At 37.3% G+C, this 21,239-nt stretch overlaps 1 protein-coding gene and 2 long non-coding RNA genes across 3 annotated transcripts; all 3 read right to left on the reverse strand.

Moving 5' to 3' along the window:
• Positions 1-1,959: 1,959 nt before the first annotated feature.
• On the reverse strand, positions 1,960-2,746 carry LOC143109827 (uncharacterized). Its single transcript, XR_012983983.1, has 3 exons — positions 2,610-2,746; positions 2,241-2,381; positions 1,960-2,097 (listed from the first exon to the last, which is right to left on the reverse strand). It is a non-coding gene; the product is annotated as an uncharacterized LOC143109827 (long non-coding RNA).
• Positions 2,747-7,879: 5,133 nt separating this feature from the next.
• Positions 7,880-11,691, reverse strand: LOC143109209 (uncharacterized). The gene is made up of 8 exons (XM_076271865.1): positions 11,682-11,691; positions 11,145-11,285; positions 10,626-10,766; positions 10,311-10,397; positions 9,450-9,503; positions 9,135-9,221; positions 8,278-8,331; positions 7,880-8,049 (listed from the first exon to the last, which is right to left on the reverse strand). Exons 1-8 carry the CDS (start codon positions 11,689-11,691, stop codon positions 7,880-7,882), a joined length of 744 nt encoding a protein of 247 aa, XP_076127980.1.
• A 7,073-nt stretch (positions 11,692-18,764) lies between these two features.
• LOC143109830 (uncharacterized) lies at positions 18,765-19,787 on the reverse strand. Its single transcript, XR_012983986.1, has 3 exons — positions 19,651-19,787; positions 19,132-19,272; positions 18,765-18,903 (listed from the first exon to the last, which is right to left on the reverse strand). It is a non-coding gene; the product is annotated as an uncharacterized LOC143109830 (long non-coding RNA).
• Between the last annotated feature and the right edge of the window lie 1,452 nt (positions 19,788-21,239).

The raw sequence follows: 21,239 nt of genomic DNA on the forward strand, positions 1-21,239 counted from the left end.
TTTTGACCACATGGATCAGAGTCACATTCATTGATGTCTATAGGGAAAGTAACATAGAAACTCATCTTAAAGGACATGAGAATGAATAAAGGAACATTTGGAATTCATAACTTCACATTTAAAACGACTTGGAAGACAACATGAGTGCAGAACACTCTTAATAAAACTGGACAGATTTGAGAGATCGCAGGCATTTCTGAAGAGAAATTTTCATTCAAAACAAAAAAAGAATCACAAAAGAAAGTCTCAGGAAAAACCTACGTACCTATGCATGGGTTGGTAGAAGTTATGGGCAGAGATGTGTTTGTCTGGGTGTATCCTATCCAGCAAGAACAGTTGTAGCTGCCAATGGTATTGGAGCAGGTGGAATTTTGACCACATGGATCTGTGTCACATTCGTTAAAATCTGAAAGGGAACATCATTTCTAATTTATTTGGAGAAAATAATATGCAGAATTCATTGAGTGAATAATCTCCCTATAAATGAAAACTCTTTCAAAAGAGACTATAAACATGGTACATGCTCAAATGACCTACTTTTCAAAAGGAAAGAAATCACAAAAACATTATCAGGAAAAACGTATCGATGCATGGATTGCTAGAACTAATGAGAAAATGACTAATGAAACTAATGAGAACAAAACAGCATTCATATACTTCTAATGTGAGACATTTCAAGAATATTTGTCTTTAATATAGATTGGCTTTCATTCCATGATGATAGCTAGAAATTTCATTCAAAAGGAAAGAAATCACAAAAAAGTCTCAGGAAAAACCTACGTACCTATGCAAGGGTTGTTAGAACTAATGGGCAGAGATGTATTTGTCGGAGTGTATCCTCTCCAGCAAGAACAGTTGTAGCTTCCAATGGTATTGGAGCAGGTGGAATTTTGACCACATGGATCTGTGTCACATTCATTGATATCTATAAAGGAAAATGTGGGATTCAGGTTTAAATGTAGTTTGGGGGGAAGAGCATCTGTACACAGATGGAAGAGCATTTGAATCTGTGCGTAAATTCAATGTGGAAGGTGTTCCACTAACATATAAAGAACAAAATGAGCACACCTATGCATGGATTGATGTTACTAATAGTCAGAGATGTGTTTGTCGGGGTGTAACCTCTCCAGCAAGAACAGTTGTAGCTGCCGATCGCGTTGGAGCAGGTGGAATTTTGACCACATGGATCAGAGTCACATTCATTGATGTCTATAGGGAAAGTAACATAGAAACTCATCTTAAAGGACATGAGAATGAATAAAGGAACATTTGGAATTCATAACTTCACATTTAAAACGACTTGGAAGACAACATGAGTGCAGAACACTCTTAATAAAACTGGACAGATTTGAGAGATCGCAGGCATTTCTGAAGAGAAATTTTCATTCAAAACAAAAAAAGAATCACAAAAGAAAGTCTCAGGAAAAACCTACGTACCTATGCATGGGTTGGTAGAAGTTATGGGCAGAGATGTGTTTGTCGGGGTGTATCCTATCCAGCAAGAACAGTTGTAGCTGCCAATGGTATTGGAGCAGGTGGAATTTTGACCACATGGATCTGTGTCACATTCGTTAAAATCTGAAAGGGAACATCATTTCTAATTTATTTGGAGAAAATAATATGCAGAATTCATTGAGTGAATAATCTCCCTATAAATGAAAACTCTTTCAAAAGAGACTATAAACATGGTACATGCTCAAATGACCTACTTTTCAAAAGGAAAGAAATCACAAAAACATTATCAGGAAAAACGTATCGATGCATGGATTGCTAGAACTAATGAGAAAATGACTAATGAAACTAATGAGAACAAAACAGCATTCATATACTTCTAATGTGAGACATTTCAAGAATATTTGTCTTTAATATAGATTGGCTTTCATTCCATGATGATAGCTAGAAATTTCATTCAAAAGGAAAGAAATCACAAAAAAGTCTCAGGAAAAACCTACGTACCTATGCAAGGGTTGTTAGAACTAATGGGCAGAGATGTATTTGTCGGAGTGTATCCTCTCCAGCAAGAACAGTTGTAGCTTCCAATGGTATTGGAGCAGGTGGAATTTTGACCACATGGATCTGTGTCACATTCATTGATATCTATAAAGGAAAATGTGGGATTCAGGTTTAAATGTAGTTTGGGGGGAAGAGCATCTGTACACAGATGGAAGAGCATTTGAATCTGTGCGTAAATTCAATGTGGAAGGTGTTCCACTAACATATAAAGAACAAAATGAGCACACCTATGCATGGATTGATGTTACTAATAGTCAGAGATGGGTTTGTCGGGGTGTAACCTCTCCAGCAAGAACAGTTGTAGCTGCCGATCGCGTTGGAGCAGGTGGAATTTTGACCACATGGATCAGAGTCACATTCATTGATGTCTATAGGGAAAGTAACATAGAAACTCATCTTAAAGGACATGAGAATGAATAAAGGAACATTTGGAATTCATAACGTCACATTTAAAACGACTTGGAAGACAACATGAGTGCAGAACACTCTTAATAAAACTGGACAGATTTGAGAGATCGCAGGCATTTCTGAAGAGAAATTTTCATTCAAAACAAAAAAAGAATCACAAAAGAAAGTCTCAGGAAAAACCTACGTACCTATGCATGGGTTGGTAGAAGTTATGGGCAGAGATGTGTTTGTCGGGGTGTATCCTATCCAGCAAGAACAGTTGTAGCTGCCAATGGTATTGGAGCAGGTGGAATTTTGACCACATGGATCTGTGTCACATTCGTTAAAATCTGAAAGGGAACATCATTTCTAATTTATTTGGAGAAAATAATATGCAGAATTCATTGAGTGAATAATCTCCCTATAAATGAAAACTCTTTCAAAAGAGACTATAAACATGGTACATGCTCAAATGACCTACTTTTCAAAAGGAAAGAAATCACAAAAACATTATCAGGAAAAACGTATCGATGCATGGATTGCTAGAACTAATGAGAAAATGACTAATGAAACTAATGAGAACAAAACAGCATTCATATACTTCTAATGTGAGACATTTCAAGAATATTTGTCTTTAATATAGATTGGCTTTCATTCCATGATGATAGCTAGAAATGTCATTCAAAAGGAAAGAAATCACAAAAAAGTCTCAGGAAAAACCTACGTACCTATGCAAGGGTTGTTAGAACTAATGGGCAGAGATGTATTTGTCGGAGTGTATCCTCTCCAGCAAGAACAGTTGTAGCTTCCAATGGTATTGGAGCAGGTGGAATTTTGACCACATGGATCTGTGTCACATTCGTTAAAATCTGAAAGAGAAAAATACTATAAAGTTATAAACTCTAAAACACAGAAGTGACTATTGGAAAATAATCTACATGCATGTGAGGTGAGGACTGTTTTAAGATTACTTTAGAAGGAACTGTGTATATGGATTGCATTTAATGGACGGGACACAATTACATAGACAACATGTACATGACACAAAATGCCCCCCCCCCCCCCCCCAACAAAAAAGAAAATATGGAACATTTGCATTGGGAACTGCTTATGGTTGGTTCAGATTACACAACCTTTCGGTCTTCCACAATGCCCTTTTAGGATTGACCATGCCAGACTAGGCGATCATAAAACCAAATTCTTATCACGTCTTGGTCGGGAGATTGGCCACATTACAAGATTGAGTAACCTATCGTTCATGTCACATGTCGTCATAGTGTCAAGGTCAACAGAATGCTGTAGGAGATTCCCCCAAAATTCTGACATGCTAGACTTTTCATTGTGGTGTCGTGGTGGCACGATGCGGAAAATAAATTGCTGGTCGTTGAGTAGGATATGTTACATTACAAGACGCGTTCCTCCTTCATTGGAGGAAATTATCTCCCTTGATGCAGTTAGACAACCATAGTATTTTAATATAAAAACTTGCACACCTATGCATGGATTGCTAGTGTTAATGGGCAAAGATGTGTTTGTTGGGGTGTATCCTCTCCAGCAAGAACAGTTGTAGCTGCCAATTGTGTTGGAGCAGGTGGAATTTTGACCACATGGATCAGAGTCACATTCATTGATGTCTATAGGGAAAGTAACATAAAAACGTATCTTAAAGGACATAAGAACGAATAAATGAACATTTGGAATTCATAACTTCACATTTAAAAACACCTTGGAAGAGAACATGATAGCAGAACACTCTTAATAAAACTGGACAGATTTGAGAGGTTGCAGGCATTTCTGAAGAGAAATGTATAATATTTTCATTCAAAACCAAGAAAATCACAAAAGAAAGTCTCAGGAAACCCCTACGTACCTATGCATGGGTTGTTAGAACTAATGGGCAGAGATGTGTTTGTTGGGGTGTATCCTCTCCAGCAAGAACAGTTGTAGCTGCCAACCGTGTTGGAGCATGTGGAATTTTGACCACATGGATCAGAGTCACATTCGTTAAAATCTGAAAGAGAACATAATCTCTCATTTATTTGGAGAAAATAATATGCAGAATTCATTGAGTGAATAATCTCCCTATGAATGAAAACTCTTTCAAAAGAGACTATAAACATGGTACATGCTCAAATGACCTACTTTGCAAAAGGAAAGAAATCACAAAAACATTCTCAGGAAAAACGTACCGATGCATGGATTGCTAGAACTAATGAGAAAATGACTAATGAAACTAATGAGAACAAAACAGCATTCATCTACTTCTTATGTGAGACATTTCAATAATATTTGTCTTTAATATAGATTGGCTTTCATTCCATGATGATAGCTAGAAATTTCATTCAAAAGGAAAGAAATCACAAAAAAGTCTCAGGAAAAACCTACGTACCTATGCAAGGGTTGTTAGAACTAATGGGCAGAGATGTATTTGCCAGAGTGTATCCTCTCCAGCAAGAACAGTTGTAGCTGCCAATGGTATTGGAGCAGGTGGAATTTTGACCACATGGATCTGTGTCACATTCATTGATATCTATAAAGGAAAATGTGGGATTCAGGTTTAAATGTAGTTTGGGGGGAAGAGCATCTGTACACAGATGGAAGAGCATTTGAATCTGTGCGTAAATTCAATGTGGAAGGTGTTCCACTAACATATAAAGAACAAAATGAGCACACCTATGCATGGATTGATGTTACTAATAGTCAGAGATGTGTTTGTCGGGGTGTAACCTCTCCAGCAAGAACAGTTGTAGCTGCCGATCGCGTTGGAGCAGGTGGAATTTTGACCACATGGATCAGAGTCACATTCATTGATGTCTATAGGGAAAGTAACATAGAAACTCATCTTAAAGGACATGAGAATGAATAAAGGAACATTTGGAATTCATAACTTCACATTTAAAACGACTTGGAAGACAACATGAGTGCAGAACACTCTTAATAAAACTGGACAGATTTGAGAGATCGCAGGCATTTCTGAAGAGAAATTTTCATTCAAAACAAAAAAAGAATCACAAAAGAAAGTCTCAGGAAAAACCTACGTACCTATGCATGGGTTGGTAGAAGTTATGGGCAGAGATGTGTTTGTCGGGGTGTATCCTATCCAGCAAGAACAGTTGTAGCTGCCAATGGTATTGGAGCAGGTGGAATTTTGACCACATGGATCTGTGTCACATTCGTTAAAATCTGAAAGGGAACATCATTTCTAATTTATTTGGAGAAAATAATATGCAGAATTCATTGAGTGAATAATCTCCCTATAAATGAAAACTCTTTCAAAAGAGACTATAAACATGGTACATGCTCAAATGACCTACTTTTCAAAAGGAAAGAAATCACAAAAACATTATCAGGAAAAACGTATCGATGCATGGATTGCTAGAACTAATGAGAAAATGACTAATGAAACTAATGAGAACAAAACAGCATTCATATACTTCTAATGTGAGACATTTCAAGAATATTTGTCTTTAATATAGATTGGCTTTCATTCCATGATGATAGCTAGAAATTTCATTCAAAAGGAAAGAAATCACAAAAAAGTCTCAGGAAAAACCTACGTACCTATGCAAGGGTTGTTAGAACTAATGGGCAGAGATGTATTTGTCGGAGTGTATCCTCTCCAGCAAGAACAGTTGTAGCTTCCAATGGTATTGGAGCAGGTGGAATTTTGACCACATGGATCTGTGTCACATTCGTTAAAATCTGAAAGAGAAAAATACTATAAAGTTATAAACTCTAAAACACAGAAGTGACTATTGGAAAATAATCTACATGCATGTGAGGTGAGGACTGTTTTAAGATTACTTTAGAAGGAACTGTGTATATGGATTGCATTTAATGGACGGGACACAATTACATAGACAACATGTACATGACACAAAATGCCCCCCCCCCCCCCCCCCCAACAAAAAAGAAAATATGGAACATTTGCATTGGGAACTGCTTATGGTTGGTTCAGATTACACAACCTTTCGGTCTTCCACAATGCCCTTTTAGGATTGACCATGCCAGACTAGGCGATCATAAAACCAAATTCTTATCACGTCTTGGTCGGGAGATTGGCCACATTACAAGATTGAGTAACCTATCGTTCATGTCACATGTCGTCATAGTGTCAAGGTCAACAGAATGCTGTAGGAGATTCCCCCAAAATTCTGACATGCTAGACTTTTCATTGTGGTGTCGTGGTGGCACGATGCAGAAAATAAATTGCTGGTCGTTGAGTAGGATATGTTACATTACAAGACGCGTTCCTCCTTCATTGGAGGAAATTATCTCCCTTGATGCATTTAGACAACCATAGTATTTTAATATAAAAACTTGCACACCTATGCATGGATTGCTAGTGTTAATGGGCAAAGATGTGTTTGTTGGGGTGTATCCTCTCCAGCAAGAACAGTTGTAGCTGCCAATTGTGTTGGAGCAGGTGGAATTTTGACCACATGGATCAGAGTCACATTCATTGATGTCTATAGGGAAAGTAACATAAAAACGTATCTTAAAGGACATAAGAACGAATAAATGAACATTTGGAATTCATAACTTCACATTTAAAAACACCTTGGAAGAGAACATGATAGCAGAACACTCTTAATAAAACTGGACAGATTTGAGAGGTTGCAGGCATTTCTGAAGAGAAATGTATAATATTTTCATTCAAAACCAAGAAAATCACAAAAGAAAGTCTCAGGAAACCCCTACGTACCTATACATGGGTTGTTAGAACTAATGGGCAGAGATGTGTTTGTTGGGGTGTATCCTCTCCAGCAAGAACAGTTGTAGCTGCCAACCGTGTTGGAGCATGTGGAATTTTGACCACATGGATCAGAGTCACATTCGTTAAAATCTGAAAGAGAACATAATCTCTCATTTATTTGGAGAAAATAATATGCAGAATTCATTGAGTGAATAATCTCCCTATGAATGAAAACTCTTTCAAAAGAGACTATAAACATGGTACATGCTCAAATGACCTACTTTGCAAAAGGAAAGAAATCACAAAAACATTCTCAGGAAAAACGTACCGATGCATGGATTGCTAGAACTAATGAGAAAATGACTAATGAAACTAATGAGAACAAAACAGCATTCATCTACTTCTTATGTGAGACATTTCAATAATATTTGTCTTTAATATAGATTGGCTTTCATTCCATGATGATAGCTAGAAATTTCATTCAAAAGGAAAGAAATCACAAAAAAGTCTCAGGAAAAACCTACGTACCTATGCAAGGGTTGTTAGAACTAATGGGCAGAGATGTATTTGCCAGAGTGTATCCTCTCCAGCAAGAACAGTTGTAGCTGCCAATGGTATTGGAGCAGGTGGAATTTTGACCACATGGATCTGTGTCACATTCATTGATATCTATAAAGGAAAATGTGGGATTCAGGTTTAAATGTAGTTTGGGGGGAAGAGCATCTGTACACAGATGGAAGAGCATTTGAATCTGTGCGTAAATTCAATGTGGAAGGTGTTCCACTAACATATAAAGAACAAAATGAGCACACCTATGCATGGATTGATGTTACTAATAGTCAGAGATGTGTTTGTCGGGGTGTAACCTCTCCAGCAAGAACAGTTGTAGCTGCCGATCGCGTTGGAGCAGGTGGAATTTTGACCACATGGATCAGAGTCACATTCATTGATGTCTATAGGGAAAGTAACATAGAAACTCATCTTAAAGGACATGAGAATGAATAAAGGAACATTTGGAATTCATAACTTCACATTTAAAACGACTTGGAAGACAACATGAGTGCAGAACACTCTTAATAAAACTGGACAGATTTGAGAGATCGCAGGCATTTCTGAAGAGAAATTTTCATTCAAAACAAAAAAAGAATCACAAAAGAAAGTCTCAGGAAAAACCTACGTACCTATGCATGGGTTGGTAGAAGTTATGGGCAGAGATGTGTTTGTCGGGGTGTATCCTATCCAGCAAGAACAGTTGTAGCTGCCAATGGTATTGGAGCAGGTGGAATTTTGACCACATGGATCTGTGTCACATTCGTTAAAATCTGAAAGGGAACATCATTTCTAATTTATTTGGAGAAAATAATATGCAGAATTCATTGAGTGAATAATCTCCCTATAAATGAAAACTCTTTCAAAAGAGACTATAAACATGGTACATGCTCAAATGACCTACTTTTCAAAAGGAAAGAAATCACAAAAACATTATCAGGAAAAACGTATCGATGCATGGATTGCTAGAACTAATGAGAAAATGACTAATGAAACTAATGAGAACAAAACAGCATTCATATACTTCTAATGTGAGACATTTCAAGAATATTTGTCTTTAATATAGATTGGCTTTCATTCCATGATGATAGCTAGAAATTTCATTCAAAAGGAAAGAAATCACAAAAAAGTCTCAGGAAAAACCTACGTACCTATGCAAGGGTTGTTAGAACTAATGGGCAGAGATGTATTTGTCGGAGTGTATCCTCTCCAGCAAGAACAGTTGTAGCTTCCAATGGTATTGGAGCAGGTGGAATTTTGACCACATGGATCTGTGTCACATTCATTGATATCTATAAAGGAAAATGTGGGATTCAGGTTTAAATGTAGTTTGGGGGGAAGAGCATCTGTACACAGATGGAAGAGCATTTGAATCTGTGCGTAAATTCAATGTGGAAGGTGTTCCACTAACATATAAAGAACAAAATGAGCACACCTATGCATGGATTGATGTTACTAATAGTCAGAGATGTGTTTGTCGGGGTGTAACCTCTCCAGCAAGAACAGTTGTAGCTGCCGATCGCGTTGGAGCAGGTGGAATTTTGACCACATGGATCAGAGTCACATTCATTGATGTCTATAGGGAAAGTAACATAGAAACTCATCTTAAAGGACATGAGAATGAATAAAGGAACATTTGGAATTCATAACTTCACATTTAAAACGACTTGGAAGACAACATGAGTGCAGAACACTCTTAATAAAACTGGACAGATTTGAGAGATCGCAGGCATTTCTGAAGAGAAATTTTCATTCAAAACAAAAAAAGAATCACAAAAGAAAGTCTCAGGAAAAACCTACGTACCTATGCATGGGTTGGTAGAAGTTATGGGCAGAGATGTGTTTGTCGGGGTGTATCCTATCCAGCAAGAACAGTTGTAGCTGCCAATGGTATTGGAGCAGGTGGAATTTTGACCACATGGATCTGTGTCACATTCGTTAAAATCTGAAAGGGAACATCATTTCTAATTTATTTGGAGAAAATAATATGCAGAATTCATTGAGTGAATAATCTCCCTATAAATGAAAACTCTTTCAAAAGAGACTATAAACATGGTACATGCTCAAATGACCTACTTTTCAAAAGGAAAGAAATCACAAAAACATTATCAGGAAAAACGTATCGATGCATGGATTGCTAGAACTAATGAGAAAATGACTAATGAAACTAATGAGAACAAAACAGCATTCATATACTTCTAATGTGAGACATTTCAAGAATATTTGTCTTTAATATAGATTGGCTTTCATTCCATGATGATAGCTAGAAATTTCATTCAAAAGGAAAGAAATCACAAAAAAGTCTCAGGAAAAACCTACGTACCTATGCAAGGGTTGTTAGAACTAATGGGCAGAGATGTATTTGCCGGAGTGTATCCTCTCCAGCAAGAACAGTTGTAGCTGCCAATGGTATTGGAGCAGGTGGAATTTTGACCACATGGATCGATCTGTGTCACATTCATTGATATCTATAAAGGAAAATGTGGGATTCAGGTTTAAATGTAGTTTGGGGGGAAGAGCATCTGTACACAGATGGAAGAGCATTTGAATCTGTGCGTAAATTCAATGTGGAAGGTGTTCCACTAACATATAAAGAACAAAATGAGCACACCTATGCATGGATTGATGTTACTAATAGTCAGAGATGTGTTTGTCGGGGTGTAACCTCTCCAGCAAGAACAGTTGTAGCTGCCGATCGCGTTGGAGCAGGTGGAATTTTGACCACATGGATCAGAGTCACATTCATTGATGTCTATAGGGAAAGTAACATAGAAACTCATCTTAAAGGACATGAGAATGAATAAAGGAACATTTGGAATTCATAACTTCACATTTAAAACGACTTGGAAGACAACATGAGTGCAGAACACTCTTAATAAAACTGGACAGATTTGAGAGATCGCAGGCATTTCTGAAGAGAAATTTTCATTCAAAACAAAAAAAGAATCACAAAAGAAAGTCTCAGGAAAAACCTACGTACCTATGCATGGGTTGGTAGAAGTTATGGGCAGAGATGTGTTTGTCGGGGTGTATCCTATCCAGCAAGAACAGTTGTAGCTGCCAATGGTATTGGAGCAGGTGGAATTTTGACCACATGGATCTGTGTTACATTCGTTAAAATCTGAAAGGGAACATCATTTCTAATTTATTTGGAGAAAATAATATGCAGAATTTATTGAGTGAATAATCTCCCTATAAATGAAAACTCTTTCAAAAGAGACTATAAACATGGTACATGCTCAAATGACCTACTTTTCAAAAGGAAAGAAATCACAAAAACATTCTCAGGAAAAACATATCGATGCATGGATTGCTAGAACTAATGAGAAAATGACTAATGAAACTAATGAGAACAAAACAGCATTCATATACTTCTAATGTGAGACATTTCAAGAAAATTTGTCTTTAATATAGATTGGCTTTCATTCCATGATGATAGCTAGAAATTTCATTCAAAAGGAAAGAAATCACAAAAAAGTCTCAGGAAAAACCTACGTACCTATGCAAGGGTTGTTAGAACTAATGGGCAGAGATGTATTTGTCGGAGTGTATCCTCTCCAGCAAGAACAGTTGTAGCTTCCAATGGTATTGGAGCAGGTGGAATTTTGACCACATGGATCTGTGTCACATTCGTTAAAATCTGAAAGAGAAAAATACTATAAAGTTATAAACTCTAAAACACAGAAGTGACTATTGGAAAATAATCTACATGCATGTGAGGTGAGGACTGTTTTAAGATTACTTTAGAAGGAACTGTGTATATGGATTGCATTTAATGGACGGGACACAATTACATAGACAACATGTACATGACACAAAATGCCCCCCCCCCCCCCCCCAACAAAAAAGAAAATATGGAACATTTGCATTGGGAACTGCTTATGGTTGGTTCAGATTACACAACCTTTCGGTCTTCCACAATGCCCTTTTAGGATTGACCATGCCAGACTAGGCGATCATAAAACCAAATTCTTATCACGTCTTGGTCGGGAGATTGGCCACATTACAAGATTGAGTAACCTATCGTTCATGTCACATGTCGTCATAGTGTCAAGGTCAACAGAATGCTGTAGGAGATTCCCCCAAAATTCTGACATGCTAGACTTTTCATTGTGGTGTCGTGGTGGCACGATGCAGAAAATAAATTGCTGGTCGTTGAGTAGGATATGTTACATTACAAGACGCGTTCCTCCTTCATTGGAGGAAATTATCTCCCTTGATGCATTTAGACAACCATAGTATTTTAATATAAAAACTTGCACACCTATGCATGGATTGCTAGTGTTAATGGGCAAAGATGTGTTTGTTGGGGTGTATCCTCTCCAGCAAGAACAGTTGTAGCTGCCAATTGTGTTGGAGCAGGTGGAATTTTGACCACATGGATCAGAGTCACATTCATTGATGTCTATAGGGAAAGTAACATAAAAACGTATCTTAAAGGACATAAGAACGAATAAATGAACATTTGGAATTCATAACTTCACATTTAAAAACACCTTGGAAGAGAACATGATAGCAGAACACTCTTAATAAAACTGGACAGATTTGAGAGGTTGCAGGCATTTCTGAAGAGAAATGTATAATATTTTCATTCAAAACCAAGAAAATCACAAAAGAAAGTCTCAGGAAACCCCTACGTACCTATGCATGGGTTGTTAGAACTAATGGGCAGAGATGTGTTTGTTGGGGTGTATCCTCTCCAGCAAGAACAGTTGTAGCTGCCAACCGTGTTGGAGCATGTGGAATTTTGACCACATGGATCAGAGTCACATTCGTTAAAATCTGAAAGAGAACATAATCTCTCATTTATTTGGAGAAAATAATATGCAGAATTCATTGAGTGAATAATCTCCCTATGAATGAAAACTCTTTCAAAAGAGACTATAAACATGGTACATGCTCAAATGACCTACTTTGCAAAAGGAAAGAAATCACAAAAACATTCTCAGGAAAAACGTACCGATGCATGGATTGCTAGAACTAATGAGAAAATGACTAATGAAACTAATGAGAACAAAACAGCATTCATCTACTTCTTATGTGAGACATTTCAATAATATTTGTCTTTAATATAGATTGGCTTTCATTCCATGATGATAGCTAGAAATTTCATTCAAAAGGAAAGAAATCACAAAAAAGTCTCAGGAAAAACCTACGTACCTATGCAAGGGTTGTTAGAACTAATGGGCAGAGATGTATTTGCCGGAGTGTATCCTCTCCAGCAAGAACAGTTGTAGCTGCCAATGGTATTGGAGCAGGTGGAATTTTGACCACATGGATCGATCAGAGTCACATTCATTGATGTCTATAAAGGAAAATGTGGGATTCAGGTTTAAATGTAGTTTGGGGGGAAGAGCATCTGTACACAGATGGAAGAGCATTTGAATCTGTGCGTAAATTCAATGTGGAAGGTGTTCCACTAACATATAAAGAACAAAATGAGCACACCTATGCATGGATTGATGTTACTAATAGTCAGAGATGTGTTTGTCGGGGTGTAACCTCTCCAGCAAGAACAGTTGTAGCTGCCGATCGCGTTGGAGCAGGTGGAATTTTGACCACATGGATCAGAGTCACATTCATTGATGTCTATAGGGAAAGTAACATAGAAACTCATCTTAAAGGACATGAGAATGAATAAAGGAACATTTGGAATTCATAACTTCACATTTAAAACGACTTGGAAGACAACATGAGTGCAGAACACTCTTAATAAAACTGGACAGATTTGAGAGATCGCAGGCATTTCTGAAGAGAAATTTTCATTCAAAACAAAAAAAGAATCACAAAAGAAAGTCTCAGGAAAAACCTACGTACCTATGCATGGGTTGGTAGAAGTTATGGGCAGAGATGTGTTTGTCGGGGTGTATCCTATCCAGCAAGAACAGTTGTAGCTGCCAATGGTATTGGAGCAGGTGGAATTTTGACCACATGGATCTGTGTCACATTCGTTAAAATCTGAAAGGGAACATCATTTCTAATTTATTTGGAGAAAATAATATGCAGAATTCATTGAGTGAATAATCTCCCTATAAATGAAAACTCTTTCAAAAGAGACTATAAACATGGTACATGCTCAAATGACCTACTTTTCAAAAGGAAAGAAATCACAAAAACATTATCAGGAAAAACGTATCGATGCATGGATTGCTAGAACTAATGAGAAAATGACTAATGAAACTAATGAGAACAAAACAGCATTCATATACTTCTAATGTGAGACATTTCAAGAATATTTGTCTTTAATATAGATTGGCTTTCATTCCATGATGATAGCTAGAAATTTCATTCAAAAGGAAAGAAATCACAAAAAAGTCTCAGGAAAAACCTACGTACCTATGCAAGGGTTGTTAGAACTAATGGGCAGAGATGTATTTGTCGGAGTGTATCCTCTCCAGCAAGAACAGTTGTAGCTTCCAATGGTATTGGAGCAGGTGGAATTTTGACCACATGGATCTGTGTCACATTCGTTAAAATCTGAAAGAGAAAAATACTATAAAGTTATAAACTCTAAAACACAGAAGTGACTATTGGAAAATAATCTACATGCATGTGAGGTGAGGACTGTTTTAAGATTACTTTAGAAGGAACTGTGTATATGGATTGCATTTAATGGACGGGACACAATTACATAGACAACATGTACATGACACAAAATGCCCCCCCCCCCCCCCCCCAACAAAAAAGAAAATATGGAACATTTGCATTGGGAACTGCTTATGGTTGGTTCAGATTACACAACCTTTCGGTCTTCCACAATGCCCTTTTAGGATTGACCATGCCAGACTAGGCGATCATAAAACCAAATTCTTATCACGTCTTGGTCGGGAGATTGGCCACATTACAAGATTGAGTAACCTATCGTTCATGTCACATGTCGTCATAGTGTCAAGGTCAACAGAATGCTGTAGGAGATTCCCCCAAAATTCTGACATGCTAGACTTTTCATTGTGGTGTCGTGGTGGCACGATGCAGAAAATAAATTGCTGGTCGTTGAGTAGGATATGTCACATTACAAGACGCGTTCCTCCTTCATTGGAGGAAATTATCTCCCTTGATGCAGTTAGACAACCATAGTATTTTAATATAAAAACTTGCACACCTATGCATGGATTGCTAGTGTTAATGGGCAAAGATGTGTTTGTTGGGGTGTATCCTCTCCAGCAAGAACAGTTGTAGCTGCCAATTGTGTTGGAGCAGGTGGAATTTTGACCACATGGATCAGAGTCACATTCATTGATGTCTATAGGGAAAGTAACATAAAAACGTATCTTAAAGGACATAAGAACGAATAAATGAACATTTGGAATTCATAACTTCACATTTAAAAACACCTTGGAAGAGAACATGATAGCAGAACACTCTTAATAAAACTGGACAGATTTGAGAGGTTGCAGGCATTTCTGAAGAGAAATGTATAATATTTTCATTCAAAACCAAGAAAATCACAAAAGAAAGTCTCAGGAAACCCCTACGTACCTATGCATGGGTTGTTAGAACTAATGGGCAGAGATGTGTTTGTTGGGGTGTATCCTCTCCAGCAAGAACAGTTGTAGCTGCCAACCGTGTTGGAGCATGTGGAATTTTGACCACATGGATCAGAGTCACATTCGTTAAAATCTGAAAGAGAACATAATCTCTCATTTATTTGGAGAAAATAATATGCAGAATTCATTGAGTGAATAATCTCCCTATGAATGAAAACTCTTTCAAAAGAGACTATAAACATGGTACATGCTCAAATGACCTACTTTGCAAAAGGAAAGAAATCACAAAAACATTCTCAGGAAAAACGTACCGATGCATGGATTGCTAGAACTAATGAGAAAATGACTAATGAAACTAATGAGAATAAAACAGCATTCATCTACTTCTTATGTGAGACATTTCAATAATATTTGTCTTTAATATAGATTGGCTTTCATTCCATGATGATAGCTAGAAATTTCATTCAAAAGGAAAGAAATCACAAAAAAGTCTCAGGAAAAACCTACGTACCTATGCAAGGGTTGTTAGAACTAATGGGCAGAGATGTATTTGTCAGAGTGTATCCTCTCCAGCAAGAACAGTTGTAGCTGCCAATGGTATTGGAGCAGGTGGAATTTTGACCACATGGATCTGTGTCACATTCATTGATATCTATAAAGGAAAATGTGGGATTCAGGTTTAAATGTAGTTTGGGGGGAAGAGCATCTGTACACAGATGGAAGAGCATTTGAATCTGTGCGTAAATTCAATGTGGAAGGTGTTCCACTAACATATAAAGAACAAAATGAGCACACCTATGCATGGATTGATGTTACTAATAGTCAGAGATGTGTTTGTCGGGGTGTAACCTCTCCAGCAAGAACAGTTGTAGCTGCCGATCGCGTTGGAGCAGGTGGAATTTTGACCACATGGATCAGAGTCACATTCATTGATGTCTGTAGGGAAAGTAACATAGAAACTCATCTTAAAGGACATGAGAATGAATAAAGGAACATTTGGAATTCATAACTTCACATTTAAAACGACTTGGAAGACAACATGAGTGCAGAACACTCTTAATAAAACTGGACAGATTTGAGAGATCGCAGGCATTTCTGAAGAGAAATTTTCATTCAAAACAAAAAAAGAATCACAAAAGAAAGTCTCAGGAAAAACCTACGTACCTATGCATGGGTTGGTAGAAGTTATGGGCAGAGATGTGTTTGTCGGGGTGTATCCTATCCAGCAAGAACAGTTGTAGCTGCCAATGGTATTGGAGCAGGTGGAATTTTGACCACATGGATCTGTGTCACATTCGTTAAAATCTGAAAGGGAACATCATTTCTAATTTATTTGGAGAAAATAATATGCAGAATTCATTGAGTGAATAATCTCCCTATAAATGAAAACTCTTTCAAAAGAGACTATAAACATGGTACATGCTCAAATGACCTACTTTTCAAAAGGAAAGAAATCACAAAAACATTATCAGGAAAAACGTATCGATGCATGGATTGCTAGAACTAATGAGAAAATGACTAATGAAACTAATGAGAACAAAACAGCATTCATATACTTCTAATGTGAGACATTTCAAGAATATTTGTCTTTAATATAGATTGGCTTTCATTCCATGATGATAGCTAGAAATTTCATTCAAAAGGAAAGAAATCACAAAAAAGTCTCAGGAAAAACCTACGTACCTATGCAAGGGTTGTTAGAACTAATGGGCAGAGATGTATTTGTCGGAGTGTATCCTCTCCAGCAAGAACAGTTGTAGCTTCCAATGGTATTGGAGCAGGTGGAATTTTGACCACATGGATCTGTGTCACATTCGTTAAAATCTGAAAGAGAAAAATACTATAAAGTTATAAACTCTAAAACACAGAAGTGACTATTGGAAAATAATCTACATGCATGTGAGGTGAGGACTGTTTTAAGATTACTTTAGAAGGAACTGTGTATATGGATTGCATTTAATGGACGGGACACAATTACATAGACAACATGTACATGACACAAAATGCCCCCCCCCCCCCCCCCCCAACAAAAAAGAAAATATGGAACATTTGCATTGGGAACTGCTTATGGTTGGTTCAGATTACACAACCTTTCGGTCTTCCACAATGCCCTTTTAGGATTGACCATGCCAGACTAGGCGATCATAAAACCAAATTCTTATCACGTCTTGGTCGGGAGATTGGCCACATTACAAGATTGAGTAACCTATCGTTCATGTCACATGTCGTCATAGTGTCAAGGTCAACAGAATGCTGTAGGAGATTCCCCCAAAATTCTGACATGCTAGACTTTTCATTGTGGTGTCGTGGTGGCACGATGCAGAAAATAAATTGCTGGTCGTTGAGTAGGATATGTCACATTACAAGACGCGTTCCTCCTTCATTGGAGGAAATTATCTCCCTTGATGCAGTTAGACAACCATAGTATTTTAATATAAAAACTTGCACACCTATGCATGGATTGCTAGTGTTAATGGGCAAAGATGTGTTTGTTGGGGTGTATCCTCTCCAGCAAGAACAGTTGTAGCTGCCAATTGTGTTGGAGCAGGTGGAATTTTGACCACATGGATCAGAGTCACATTCATTGATGTCTATAGGGAAAGTAACATAAAAACGTATCTTAAAGGACATAAGAACGAATAAATGAACATTTGGAATTCATAACTTCACATTTAAAAACACCTTGGAAGAGAACATGATAGCAGAACACTCTTAATAAAACTGGACAGATTTGAGAGGTTGCAGGCATTTCTGAAGAGAAATGTATAATATTTTCATTCAAAACCAAGAAAATCACAAAAGAAAGTCTCAGGAAACCCCTACGTACCTATGCATGGGTTGTTAGAACTAATGGGCAGAGATGTGTTTGTTGGGGTGTATCCTCTCCAGCAAGAACAGTTGTAGCTGCCAACCGTGTTGGAGCATGTGGAATTTTGACCACATGGATCAGAGTCACATTCGTTAAAATCTGAAAGAGAACATAATCTCTCATTTATTTGGAGAAAATAATATGCAGAATTCATTGAGTGAATAATCTCCCTATGAATGAAAACTCTTTCAAAAGAGACTATAAACATGGTACATGCTCAAATGACCTACTTTGCAAAAGGAAAGAAATCACAAAAACATTCTCAGGAAAAACGTACCGATGCATGGATTGCTAGAACTAATGAGAAAATGACTAATGAAACTAATGAGAATAAAACAGCATTCATCTACTTCTTATGTGAGACATTTCAATAATATTTGTCTTTAATATAGATTGGCTTTCATTCCATGATGATAGCTAGAAATTTCATTCAAAAGGAAAGAAATCACAAAAAAGTCTCAGGAAAAACCTACGTACCTATGCAAGGGTTGTTAGAACTAATGGGCAGAGATGTATTTGTCAGAGTGTATCCTCTCCAGCAAGAACAGTTGTAGCTGCCAATGGTATTGGAGCAGGTGGAATTTTGACCACATGGATCTGTGTCACATTCATTGATATCTATAAAGGAAAATGTGGGATTCAGGTTTAAATGTAGTTTGGGGGGAAGAGCATCTGTACACAGATGGAAGAGCATTTGAATCTGTGCGTAAATTCAATGTGGAAGGTGTTCCACTAACATATAAAGAACAAAATGAGCACACCTATGCATGGATTGATGTTACTAATAGTCAGAGATGTGTTTGTCGGGGTGTAACCTCTCCAGCAAGAACAGTTGTAGCTGCCGATCGCGTTGGAGCAGGTGGAATTTTGACCACATGGATCAGAGTCACATTCATTGATGTCTGTAGGGAAAGTAACATAGAAACTCATCTTAAAGGACATGAGAATGAATAAAGGAACATTTGGAATTCATAACTTCACATTTAAAACGACTTGGAAGACAACATGAGTGCAGAACACTCTTAATAAAACTGGACAGATTTGAGAGATCGCAGGCATTTCTGAAGAGAAATTTTCATTCAAAACAAAAAAAGAATCACAAAAGAAAGTCTCAGGAAAAACCTACGTACCTATGCATGGGTTGGTAGAAGTTATGGGCAGAGATGTGTTTGTCGGGGTGTATCCTATCCAGCAAGAACAGTTGTAGCTGCCAATGGTATTGGAGCAGGTGGAATTTTGACCACATGGATCTGTGTTACATTCGTTAAAATCTGAAAGGGAACATCATTTCTAATTTATTTGGAGAAAATAATATGCAGAATTTATTGAGTGAATAATCTCCCTATAAATGAAAACTCTTTCAAAAGAGACTATAAACATGGTACATGCTCAAATGACCTACTTTTCAAAAGGAAAGAAATCACAAAAACATTCTCAGGAAAAACATATCGATGCATGGATTGCTAGAACTAATGAGAAAATGACTAATGAAACTAATGAGAACAAAACAGCATTCATATACTTCTAATGTGAGACATTTCAAGAAAATTTGTCTTTAATATAGATTGGCTTTCATTCCATGATGATAGCTAGAAATTTCATTCAAAAGGAAAGAAATCACAAAAAAGTCTCAGGAAAAACCTACGTACCTATGCAAGGGTTGTTAGAACTAATGGGCAGAGATGTATTTGTCGGAGTGTATCCTCTCCAGCAAGAACAGTTGTAGCTTCCAATGGTATTGGAGCAGGTGGAATTTTGACCACATGGATCTGTGTCACATTCGTTAAAATCTGAAAGAGAAAAATACTATAAAGTTATAAACTCTAAAACACAGAAGTGACTATTGGAAAATAATCTACATGCATGTGAGGTGAGGACTGTTTTAAGATTACTTTAGAAGGAACTGTGTATATGGATTGCATTTAATGGACGGGACACAATTACATAGACAACATGTACATGACACAAAATGCCCCCCCCCCCCCCCCCCCAACAAAAAAGAAAATATGGAACATTTGCATTGGGAACTGCTTATGGTTGGTTCAGATTACACAACCTTTCGGTCTTCCACAATGCCCTTTTAGGATTGACCATGCCAGACTAGGCGATCATAAAACCAAATTCTTATCACGTCTTGGTCGGGAGATTGGCCACATTACAAGATTGAGTAACCTATCGTTCATGTCACATGTCGTCATAGTGTCAAGGTCAACAGAATGCTGTAGGAGATTCCCCCAAAATTCTGACATGCTAGACTTTTCATTGTGGTGTCGTGGTGGCACGATGCAGAAAATAAATTGCTGGTCGTTGAGTAGGATATGTTACATTACAAGACGCGTTCCTCCTTCATTGGAGGAAATTATCTCCCTTGATGCATTTAGACAACCATAGTATTTTAATATAAAAACTTGCACACCTATGCATGGATTGCTAGTGTTAATGGGCAAAGATGTGTTTGTTGGGGTGTATCCTCTCCAGCAAGAACAGTTGTAGCTGCCAATTGTGTTGGAGCAGGTGGAATTTTGACCACATGGATCAGAGTCACATTCATTGATGTCTATAGGGAAAGTAACATAAAAACGTATCTTAAAGGACATAAGAACGAATAAATGAACATTTGGAATTCATAACTTCACATTTAAAAACACCTTGGAAGAGAACATGATAGCAGAACACTCTTAATAAAACTGGACAGATTTGAGAGGTTGCAGGCATTTCTGAAGAGAAATGTATAATATTTTCATTCAAAACCAAGAAAATCACAAAAGAAAGTCTCAGGAAACCCCTACGTACCTATGCATGGGTTGTTAGAACTAATGGGCAGAGATGTGTTTGTTGGGGTGTATCCTCTCCAGCAAGAACAGTTGTAGCTGCCAACCGTGTTGGAGCATGTGGAATTTTGACCACATGGATCAGAGTCACATTCGTTAAAATCTGAAAGAGAACATAATCTCTCATTTATTTGGAGAAAATAATATGCAGAATTCATTGAGTGAATAATCTCCCTATGAATGAAAACTCTTTCAAAAGAGACTATAAACATGGTACATGCTCAAATGACCTACTTTGCAAAAGGAAAGAAATCACAAAAACATTCTCAGGAAAAACGTACCGATGCATGGATTGCTAGAACTAATGAGAAAATGACTAATGAAACTAATGAGAACAAAACAGCATTCATCTACTTCTTATGTGAGACATTTCAATAATATTTGTCTTTAATATAGATTGGCTTTCA

Source organism: Alosa pseudoharengus, unplaced genomic scaffold (assembly GCF_046254945.1).
Source record: "Alosa pseudoharengus isolate Yale_2024_CS ecotype anadromous, Long Island Sound unplaced genomic scaffold, YU_APseudo_1.1 YU_APseudo_1.1_scf_7, whole genome shotgun sequence".
Taxonomy (NCBI): domain Eukaryota; kingdom Metazoa; phylum Chordata; class Actinopteri; order Clupeiformes; family Clupeidae; genus Alosa; species Alosa pseudoharengus.

Bases quoted from the DNA above. Each gene is read 5' to 3' on its own strand.
- LOC143109209 (XM_076271865.1), bottom strand. The intron at 9,504-10,310 runs GTTACACCCCGA...CTTGCTGGATAG, and splicing joins CAACTGTTCTTGCTGGAGAG to GATACACCCCGACAAACACA. The intron at 9,222-9,449 runs GTACGTAGGTTT...CTTTCCCTATAG, and splicing joins TTCTACCAACCCATGCATAG to ACATCAATGAATGTGACTCT.